The 11,062-nt window shown below is 40.9% G+C and overlaps 3 protein-coding genes and 1 pseudogene across 3 annotated transcripts; 1 reads left to right on the forward strand and 3 right to left on the reverse strand.

The window, feature by feature from the left end:
* On the forward strand, positions 1-1,479 carry LOC130506560 (ubiquitin-conjugating enzyme E2 variant 1A-like). The gene is made up of 4 exons (XM_057001234.1): positions 1-63; positions 853-978; positions 1,047-1,173; positions 1,248-1,479. Exons 1-4 carry the CDS (start codon positions 1-3, stop codon positions 1,301-1,303), a joined length of 372 nt encoding a protein of 123 aa, XP_056857214.1. The 3' UTR covers positions 1,304-1,479.
* Positions 1,480-1,537: 58 nt separating this feature from the next.
* Positions 1,538-3,120, reverse strand: LOC130506559 (dynein light chain 1, cytoplasmic-like). Its single transcript, XM_057001233.1, has 2 exons — positions 2,680-3,120; positions 1,538-1,864 (listed from the first exon to the last, which is right to left on the reverse strand). The coding sequence occupies exons 1-2, from the start codon at positions 2,911-2,913 to the stop codon at positions 1,706-1,708; spliced, it is 393 nt and encodes a 130-aa protein (XP_056857213.1). The 5' UTR covers positions 2,914-3,120; the 3' UTR covers positions 1,538-1,705.
* Positions 3,121-3,329: 209 nt separating this feature from the next.
* On the reverse strand, positions 3,330-7,666 carry LOC130506558 (probable phosphoglucomutase, cytoplasmic 1). The gene is made up of 18 exons (XM_057001232.1): positions 7,447-7,666; positions 6,853-6,934; positions 6,699-6,754; positions 6,393-6,506; positions 6,235-6,297; positions 5,982-6,101; positions 5,787-5,887; positions 5,628-5,687; positions 5,426-5,525; positions 5,174-5,331; positions 4,999-5,094; positions 4,826-4,889; positions 4,661-4,742; positions 4,398-4,576; positions 4,235-4,311; positions 4,002-4,134; positions 3,745-3,861; positions 3,330-3,656 (listed from the first exon to the last, which is right to left on the reverse strand). The coding sequence occupies exons 1-18, from the start codon at positions 7,522-7,524 to the stop codon at positions 3,585-3,587; spliced, it is 1,752 nt and encodes a 583-aa protein (XP_056857212.1). The 5' UTR covers positions 7,525-7,666; the 3' UTR covers positions 3,330-3,584.
* Positions 7,667-7,730: 64 nt separating this feature from the next.
* LOC130506561 (uncharacterized) lies at positions 7,731-10,779 on the reverse strand (annotated as a pseudogene).
* Between the last annotated feature and the right edge of the window lie 283 nt (positions 10,780-11,062).

Below are 11,062 nucleotides of genomic sequence, written 5' to 3' on the forward strand. Positions count from 1 at the left end.
ATGGATGATGCTGATGATATCTATATGCAGTCCTGGACTGGCACCATTCTCGGCCCTCACAATGTATTATTATTATTATTATTATTGCTTCTTCTCCTCTTTTACATTCTCTGTGTTTGATTGTTTTGGATGCGAAGTTGAACACTTTTTTTATCTCTGTCTATGCCTTTGATTGATTAAAGATGCAATTTTTAACACTTTTTGAGAGATAATTGCTAGGTCCAGTAATAACATCTATGTTGATCACAGTTTGGATGCTTATGAGTCTTCCTTCTACTTTTTGTCACTGTGTTTTGGATTAAAGTTGCAATTTTTAACACTTTTGGGAGATAATTGCTAGGTAGAGTAAGGCTCATGTTGATCACAGATTTGAGTCTTCTTCTACTTTTTGTCCTTGTGTGTTTGGGTAATATCTCGGTGTTCTAAAGTAATTAGCTTAGCTTTTACTCGAAATGATCCATTACTTTAAGCTGCATCATCTGAGATTGTTTTGCTCCAAATGCTCTTTAGCTGACCACTATTGATTAGCGTGGACAAAAGTTAAAAATGGTTTCTGCTTTTGGGTTTTGGTGATGTTGATCCCAATTTGGATGCTTAAGAGCCTTCTTTTGCCTCTTGTCCATCCCTACGTTTTGGATCATATCTCACTTTTCTAACGTAAGTAGTTGAAATGATCTATAAGTTTTGGATATGTTGCTTTTACTACAAATGGTCTTTGGCTACATTTCTTGACCACTATTGGGTAAAATGCTTAGCACAAGAAAGAAAATTGCTTGCTGTATGTATGCTTATGGGTTTTGGTTTTTGAGAAGATTGATGGTGTTTGTTTGCTTGGTGATGAACGAATAACAGACTGCATACGAAGGGAAAATCTTCCAGCTGAAGCTCTTCTGTGGCAAGGAATACCCTGAAAGTCCACCAACTGTCAGGTTCCAGACCCGGATCAACATGGCTTGTGTCAACCCTGAAACTGGAGTGGTAAGCTCTCCCACTTCATTCACTGATATCCTTGATGGTATATGTATAACGAAAAATGTATGAATCAGGTTGAACCGAGCCTCTTCCCTATGCTCGCTAACTGGCGGCGAGAATACACAATGGAGGACATTCTGATTAAGCTGAAAAAAGAAATGATGACTTCCCATAACCGCAAGCTAGCTCAACCCCCGGAAGGTTGTTTCTGTAACACGGTTTTATGATAAAGTCTTGGAACCATCAGGCTTCTAATCGAAGTCTTGTTTCTCCAGGTACCGAGGAAGCTAGGGCGGATCCAAAGGGACCAGCTAAATGTTGTGTGATGTGAAGAGAGAGAGAGAGAGAAGTTGGAGGGAACCACGGTCAATTTGTATTAATAGAAGGGATAATGTATATATAAAAACATCATTTGAAGCTTTTGATATTTGCCTACGACTTGAATGTTATAATGTTGTTTGAGATTCTATATATTTGTCCACCAAAAATAGGTGATTATGACCCTAATTAACTTTCTCTTCTTAGTTTGTAATTTGTGGATGAGTTCTTACAATAACTTACTCAGTACCAGAAAAGAGAAGTTTCTAAAGAACATAACAAAGTTCGTTTGTAATTACACAACACGAATAACAAACCTATTCTTGATTTGCATCAAAGATTTTGTCTAGGAGATTGATTAACACATCAAACTTGAAAATAAATAGCGTGAATAAATAATACATGATCAACATTCTCATTGGTGATCTAAAGGTTCCACAGCAGTCTTGAATAGAAGAACATAAACCTTGTCGATCTGGAAATATATGAATCCTCCAACGGAATGAGTCACGTATGAACCAAAGCTGGTCCCAACAATGCAGTGCCATGCAGGGCCATATGCAGAATCGAAGTCCTGCAATGGTAAGAACAGACAGGAACTTTTGTTTCATGAGTAGAGCAAAAGTAAAGTGTATATACATCTGATACATTTGAACAAAATCTCAAGTTGGAAGAAAACGAAGAGATAAGAGAGAACCACAAGAAAGGTACAAGTCATAACAATAGAAACTGACTCGGACACCAATCATTAGAGCTAAGAACGGTACCGACTTCAGAGAGTAGTAAACACTGATACAAACAGAAAGCGACTCTGCTAACAGATAAGAACACTGATTTTTTATTTTTTTTAAAATACTTAAACCACTTTGTGAAACCAATCTAAACCCTCTCTCCTTCCACTAAGATCACTAAGAGTTTGCAACTTTCATAATGCCTTCTACTACCTCTATTCAAATATGCGGAATTGAGGAACTTCACAAATTCAAAAGTAAACACCTGAGCCATGTACAATCACATGGGGACATTAACAGCACAGAAACAAGTCATGGCTCTAAAGTCAGCTCAAACAACCATCTCAATAAGCAGGCAGTAAAGAACATCCAGTTTCCAAGACTTATATCACAAAGAGATGCATACTATCATCATCATCCTCGCAATAAGCCAAGTTAAGTGGACTAACAAAAGCTACTACAAACGGAAAACACAACAATGGAACAAAAATGAATGCAACCTAATGAGACCAGAGTTTACAGAAAGAATGCGAATTGAGACGTAGCCCTAGTACCCAAATAGAATTAGCTAGCGCACACTACTTGATTCTGTGTCAACACTAACTCCACAGTACCTGATGCGAATAAAGATGCGATTTTTGAAGTAAAAGATGTAAACCTTTTTAAGGGCGAGAGCGAGTCGTTTGTTGTCGGCCTTTCCAGGAGTAGCATTCAAGAGCTCACGGGACAAACTGAAGGCTCTGTTTTGCACTGACAGAGGCATGTCGGAAGCTCGAACTCGGACATTGAACTCGTCTTTCTGCTCCTGCTCCTCTTTAGCCTTCTTCTTCTGCTGTATCAAGCTGTTCAAGAACTTGCTTCTTCTCTCTAGTTCCAGCTCAACTCCTTCCATGTTTCTCGCTCTCACTCACACCACTCAGCTAGGGTCTCGTTTTGCTCCTATTAGTCGGAAAAAACAAAGCTAGGGACTAGGGAGTACTTAATTGTTGTTCAAAAAAAAAAAAGGGAGTACTTAATTAGTTCGGTAACTGTTTACGAGGGAACACCATCTGTTCGACAAAAATGTCTGTGAGAGAGAGAGTGAGAGAGGCCCATTGATGTAATGTGCAACCAAGAAGGCCTAACCATTTTATATAACTAGCTGAATTAACTCAGATTATTTGTTTTAAATTGTGTGGCACAAAACAACGAAAGATTGTGTTGTTGTATTTATTCTTCTTGGTTACATCTGGTAAATTCAACTTTCCGACTTGGAGGCTAACCTCAACATGTTGAGGTCTCAGTAAAGTTTATGTAAATAGATTAAACTTGCAATAATAACAAAATCTTATATCATGTAGTAATAGATGTAAAACAAGAGAGAACAAAACCGAGAAAGACAAAATCCATACACGTATAAAGCTCTTCACGATAATTCAGGAACTCGGCAAGCAGGATTGTTCAAGATTCCGAAAAGAAAATATGAAGTTATCAAGAGACATTATTATTTCACATAGTGAGAGAACAGAAAGTGTATCCCGTTAGACGCAAGACAGAAGTGTATGATTTGGGTTCGTTGCCTTCTTAAGTTATGACGGTGGGGGCTGATCGGCCAGTGAACTCCTCCATCTTGGACAGCTTCAGAGCTATGTCAACCTGTCAATCACAACACATCAAAACAACAATGAGAGCAAACCCCTTTTGGTTTTAGTTTATGGAGGGATATTTGAAAAGGTTTTCTGACCAGAGGAGACAGAGCTTCCTGGGACTCTCGTCCTATTTTAGAAGCATCCTTCTCGTACTGTTCAATGTAGAGTCTGATGGTTGCTCCTTCCGAGCCAGTTCCAGACAGACGGAAAACCTTCATTTTATTTTAGATAGAACAAGTCAGGAATAATCAAATGTTAAACATGTGTTGTATTATGACTATCTCTTCCTTTGTTCTTAGCTGATACGCCTAAAGAGACCCGAAACCGAAGAAAAAAAAAAGATGGGACTTACAAGTCGTGATCCATCCTCAAACAGGTAACGGATTCCCTGGTGCTTTGAGATAGATCCGTCAACTGGATCTTTGTACTCGAACTCATCCGCACTGGAGACATTCGCCACGTCCGAGCGGATTCCTTTCACAATCCTGAATCAAATCAAAAGAGAGGAATAGATTAGAAAGGAATAATACAGAGTACCAAACTGATGAGTGTGAAGGTATGTAGAGAAGTGGAAGCGTGCGTTACTTGTTGACTTCAGGAATTGAAGATTGCAATTTGACCAAATGCTCCATCAGCTCCTTAGCTTTACCTGCGTCCACATTCTTTGGGGACACATTTCAAGATATCACAAAAGGGTTTTTGCTGTTTGTTCCGCATAATACAATCATTAAACTAAGCAACTTGTTACCTCGTAGTCGTAACGAGTGTAGTAGTGACGGCCATAGGTAGCCCAGTGCTGGCGGACAATGTCTTCAACCATCACCAGTTTAGTGTCACCGTCAATGCTATCCTTGTTCTTGTGAGCCAGTATGGACATCCACGCAAGAACTGCCCATATCCCATCTTTCTCACGGATATGATCGGAGCCTGTGAAACATCTTTTTTCAGAACCGTACAGATTTTGTTTTTGAAGTTATTTACAGACGTGTGAGTGTGGAAATAGAAACTAACCAGTTCCAAAACTTTCTTCCCCACAGACGGAACACATCCCGGCATCCATCAGATTACCAAAAAACTTCCAGCCTGTTGGAACCTGATATGTGATTTTATCAGAGATGTTATCAAATTTACAGTGTTCCGAGGAAAGCTATATAGAGGTTGCATGTTGATACATACCTCAAAGAACTTCAAATTCAAGCTTTTTGCAACGACATCTAGAGCAGCTGAGGTCGGCATGCTCCTAAAATAAGTAGTGCAAGTTGAATATTACGCGGCAAAGGTATATTAAAAGGGTTGTGTACACATAAATCAGGTAGAAGTAAAAAAAAAGACGTCTGCATGTATAATACCTTGCAACACCTTTCAAACCAGAGCTGAAGTACGGTATGGCTCCAATGGCATTTGCAGCAATTATGGCAACTGAATCCGAAGGAGTTACAAAGAACCTACAAAAAAAAGAGATACAATTATTACTTTGTAAACCCGTTCCAAGTATGCATGTATCTAAGAGCATTAGTATGCTACCTTTTACCAAGGATCATGTTACGGTCTGCATCACCGTCAGCAGCGGCACCAAACTCTGGAGGTTCAACTCCAGTGTCGGATTTACCTAGTCCCATTCGTGCCACAAGCTCCTTAGCATAGGTCAGATTGGGATCCGGATGGCCTCCTCCAAAGTCCTCCTAAAAATGTTGTATTGTGGTGAATGGTGAGGTTGGATGTCTATTTGTAATCATTTAAGGAAATAGTATTTCTTGGTTAGAAAAAAAACAAGACCTTGGGTACGCAGTTCAACAAGGCACTTTCTTGCGCACCGAGTTCTTCCACAAAGATGCGATGTGCATAGGCCCCAGCAACGCCGTGTAAGGCATCATAGCTTCATAAAATAAAGCAAAATATTAACATTAAACCGATGGAATATATGTCAGCAAACTTAGCTCAAATGTAAGAGTTTGAGGAACTAAACTAAACTGCATACCAGAACGTAAATTTTGGAGATGAAAGCAACTTCCGGATGGATTCGAAGTCAAAGATTGACCTTAAGGAAGCAAGAAAATATTTTTAGAAAAAAACATAGAGATACCATAAACTCGGGAGCATATTCTGGAATCATGCTCTCAAATTGAGTGAGACTCACTTCATTAGTTTAACGTAGTCATCTGCGGAATCAAAAACTTCAACATCAAATTTTCCTTCAGGACCCTCAAAACTGGTTACACCAACTGCAGAAATATCAACCTGTTGCATTTACAAACAGAGACCAGATCAACGTTGAATGAAACAAAATACAGAGAATGGAAAAAATGTTGTACTGAGAGGAATGTTTAGATACATTGGGTAGATCTGCTGCTATTGGGTACTCCTTGATTGTTTTAGTGTTCTCGTAAATCTTATCAGTGATTGATTCAGGAGCAGGCCCTCCGTTTTCCATATTGTATTTGATTCCAAAATCCTGTATAAGAGGCAGGGAGTCAACGATTAGTCTTATCGAGTTAGATATATAATTAACTAATATGAGACAATAGATGAATACAGGACAAGCAGCTAAACAAAAAGGGGCAGAGCACAATAGAGACAGAACGCACCTCAGTAGGGCCACCAGGGTTGTGACTTGCTGTTAAGATAAATGCTCCAGTTGCTTTCGATCCCTGTAACCAGAGACTGGAGTAAGTCTCTCAACACAGTTTACACTCATACATTCAAATATCACTACAAAGATGACGTTAAGAGAAAGAAATCTCACATCAGCCCCTGATCTTTCACGAATCACAGCTGATACAGCAGGGGTTGACATCAGAGTGTTTTTACCAACCCACACACGTCGTACACCATTAGCTGCTGCCATCTTAATTATGATCTGTCCAGATAGAAAAAAAAAAAAAATTTGAATGAGAAGCTCGAAACACTCGTCATCTGAAATAGCAGGCACCAGATAAACAGTTGCAGACTTAGCCAACTTATAGAGATCCTCTTCATATGTGAAGTACGGAATACACTGATTACACACTCAGCCAGATTAAGAAGACAAAAGAAATCACATTGCATTTACCTGAACAGCATCCTTTGAGTAATAACGACCATCACCAGAGACCACGAGCGTGGCACCTGCACAGATAAACAAAAAAAAAATCATTAACTTTTAGAAACAAGAAGATATCTGCCTAAGAACTGTATATCTAACGAGAAGAAAAAGAAAATCTCACCTTTGACTTTCTCAGGAGTAAGAGCATTAAACGTTGCTTGCACAAAATTCTCCAGGTAATTAGGTTGCTTGAACACTTTCACCTACACAAACCACAATACCAATGAGAGACAACCAAAAGATGCTAAGCTTGATCATATCTGCAGTGACTGACTAGACCAAACAATGGAGAGTGGATTCATATATTTAAGTTGGTTATCCAATCCAAAGATCTTTCAATACTCAACAGAGATCTGAATCACATATATAATAACGCTCTTTCTCTAGTTTCAGCATTCATGAGAAAGATTATACACAGATCAAATCTACACCATGCCACATCAACGCAAACACGTAACCGTCAAGCTCTATATGTTAAAACATTCATCCCAATTATATATACTCAAATCAAAAGGTAATAACCGATCCAGAAACGAAGAAGATCTGCACAGTTTTTGATCATTTACGCATCTGCATAATCATATGGATCATCAATGCATGGATACAAATCGAAATGAAATGCGCCTATATGATTGATCTCACTTAAAACTCTATACAGATCGGATCGAGCTCGATTTCGGTTTCGATTTACAGAGGGAGATTTGGATCGACGAACCTTCTTACGGAGACCAGAGGTTCCGGGTTTCTGGCCATCGATAGGGGATGTTGAGACGAGGGTAACTTTGAAAGCCATATCCGTTTAAGAGATTCGGAATTGGATTTGAGCCTGTGTTGAAGAGGGAATGAGAAAGAGAAGAGAGTGTGATGATAAACGCTGTGTGTAGAGAGAGAGTTTGCTTAAACTAGACGAGACCGCGACACGTGTGGCTCAGCGTTTTTTTCACGTTATGTGGAACGTGTCTCTTGTCTTTTTTAACCTTTTTACTGACAGCAATACGATAATGAGGCAATTATTCTCATATTTGAATAGACTTTTAAGTAACACAGAGACCGCTCTGATTCAAGAAGAACACAACTCACTCTCAAACAGGCAAATCTCTAAGTAACCTCAAAGCTTTCTCCCACTGTGGTCTCTGAGACATAACGATCCGTCTCAACACAGGCACAGCTCCTGCTCTCATAATAGCCGGATGGTTCTCACTGTCCATGCTCAAGTTATACAACACTGACAAACTCGCCTCCACACACCGCTCGTTCCTCTCCTCTAAAAGCTTCACCAGCGGCTCGATCCCTCCGTGCGAAGCGAGAGCTTGCGTCGACTCCGGAACTCCCTCCGAGACTATCTTGTTCAGTTCCAAAACCGCTGCTTCTTTCGCCTCTGGACTCGAGGAGAAGCTCATTTGTTCCACCAGGCTCGGGATCGTCTTGTAGAGAGTCACCTCAACGCTGATCGGTTTGCTGAGAGATGGAGAGAGAGAGGTGAGTTTGACGAGACAAGAGGCGACCCAGTCTTTGTAGTGTAGAGGGAGGTTCGATCTCAGGATCTTCCTCAGCGGTTCCTCGAAGCGCGTCGTCGTGTCCACTGTTTTGCGAAACGACTCGGAGTCGAGGAGTTTTGTGAGTAGTCTCGAAGCGGATGAGATCGTCAGACCAGCTTCTTCTAGCTTGAGCAAGTGTTTCTCTAACTCCTCAGCTTCATCCTCAGGTTCTGCATTTTGATCAAAAAAAAAACTCTTCCTATGTTGTTGTTTGTTATAAAGTGTTTGTATTAAAAGGACGTACCATCAAGGACGTTCTGATGGAGAGCAACGTCAAGAACAGCTGTGATGTCCTCGGAGATGATCGTGTCCATGGTTGGATCAATGACCGTACCAAACTCGATGACGGATATCGCCTTTCTTAGAAGGTTAGGAGAGGCTGTTTTAGCAATTTGGACGAGGCGAGAGATAACAGCAGCGTCCAGAGCTTCCTTTCTGTTTATTAAAACAGATACTGAGCATTTGATACTTACTAAAAAACAGCAAAACAGAACGAGCTGAGAGAGAGAGAGAAGAAGACAGACCTGGAGTCTGCTTTTGATCCGTTCACAGGTCCTTCATAGAACTGCATATAAGAGAAAACAGTTTAAGCCAATTGAGAAAGGATGAGACAATAGTGCTGTTCATTTGGTTGCCGCAGGTTCTGGTATCCGCAGCTGCGGCTGCATCTGCGACTGCGTCTATTCATTTGGTTGTTGTTCGTTTCACAGACGCAGACTCAGCCGCGGCGGTTAGACTCAGGACTCGGCGTCAATCAAAGAAACAAGATTTTTGAAAATTATTGCCGCAAGTACCTGCGGCAACCAAACTAACAGCACTAGTTAACACATGGAGAATAATAAACACACCTTGGATTCCATTTCCTTGCTAGGATCTAAAATGTGAGCAAGAACATCCAGAATCTGCAACGCAGTGTCCACTAATGATTAGACAAAGATCTCATAAAAAAAACGAAAGAGAGAAAAGAAAAACGAAGCCAGACCTGTTCTGTAATGCCTAGTGAGATCTCTGGCTGCTTCAGAAGATTAATGAAAAACGGTACAGCACCTTCAGCTTCAATCCTCTTGCAAACAGTGCGGCTGCATTTATACATCAAAAGTGTTAGTAATAATCACAACCTCCTATCAAGAGATTACTGCAAAACAAACAAGTACCTAAGAGATAAGTTTTTCAAAGCACGGATGACAGGTATCTTAACCCCCTCTCTGTTGTTGTTAGCTAAGAGCTGAACCAAAGGCTTCACAGCTCCAGCTTCCATGAACGAAACCCTCATCTCCTCGTTGATACACGCATCAGCAACCGACTCTGCTGCTCTCGACACAGCCACTTCATCTGCCAATCCAAGAATCAACACTAAACGAGCCACACCATCTACACAAGGAAGCAGAGTAAGCTGATGCTCCTGCTGCTGCTGTGATTTCTCAGGACCTTCAGATTTGATCTCCTTCTCGAACTCAATAGCTCCAATCCGAGCGAGGAACTGCTGGTTCGTCCTCCCAACAATCGCTTTCATTTTGGCTTCATCCACTTCGTCGACGTTCTCGTCAACGTTTAAACCAAGGAGCAGCTCAGATGCACCGAACCTAGAAGGAGCTTTTGCCGTTTGCTCGATCTTGATACCGTCAGGTAAGCTAGGCCAGGAATAAAGATCCGGTCTGAACGACTTGTAAGCATCTGCACCAATAATGGGAATAGGCACAACACCTTCCTCAATAACAAGAATCCTGTAGTACTCATCTTTAGCTAGCTCCAAAAGCACATTCCTCGCTTCTTTTCTAATCACTTTAGACCCTTTGTTATCGCCTTTCAACAGTTTCGTCTGTAATCGGCAAAGAAGATCAATATCGATGTTTGATTTCTAATCAAGAAACATAAAAAAAAAACAAAAGGTCTTTACCAGTTTAGGTATGACTCCTACTTCAACCATAACCTTATGGTTGTTTCTGCTAAGTGCAAGATTAGCCAAGACGCCACCAGCTGCTTCCTTAACATTAACATCATCATCTTCAAGGAAACCAATGAGCAGCTTAAGGACATCAAAGTCTGCAACTTTCTCTCTAACTCCTTCATCCACAGTCAGATTCCACAGAGCACATATCCCTTGTTCTTTCACCTGTTAACAAACAAATCATAAAGCTCAAAAAAAGTATAATACTTTACAATCAATAAAATCATTACCACTGTAGCTAAAGAAGGTCTGCTCAGTAAAGCGGTTAACTCCTCCAACGCTCCACTCTCAGCGACCAGCTCTCTGTACAGATTCACGGAAGCGATAGACCGTAGCAGCCCTGAAGCAGCTTCGCAGGCGGAGCTGGACTCGGACTTGAGAAGAGCGACGACGAGGTTCAAACAGCCGTGAAACCGCATTATCGCGTCGACGCATTTCTTCCCGCTAGAGAGTACTTCCACAGCGCTTCTACGGCTTGTTCTCTGTCGAGAGGGTCGTTGTCTAAACCGAGCATTCGTACGAACAGGGCTACATAGCTTTCGCTTCTCCTCGGCTTCTTCATTATCATCAACCTAAGCTTGTAGGGATTAAAATGAAAGAATCAAGCTTTAAGCTACAAAATCGAATGTTTTTATGTTCCAAATTACTAACACAAAGAGAGGAACTTACAGAAGTTTTTAGAACTTGTTTCAGTGGTGTCGGAGTGTTCAGCTCTCCACACTACAGTGGGGACGATGAAAATGGATTTGGGCTTGGGTTGGAGGGACCGTGAAGGAGATGATGATGATTTGAGTGGATAAGTAAGGGGTGAAGGAGGAGAGGTCGCGTCTTCTTCTTCTAGGTTG

Source organism: Raphanus sativus, unplaced genomic scaffold (genome assembly GCF_000801105.2).
Source record: "Raphanus sativus cultivar WK10039 unplaced genomic scaffold, ASM80110v3 Scaffold3408, whole genome shotgun sequence".
Taxonomy (NCBI): Eukaryota; Viridiplantae; Streptophyta; class Magnoliopsida; order Brassicales; family Brassicaceae; genus Raphanus; species Raphanus sativus.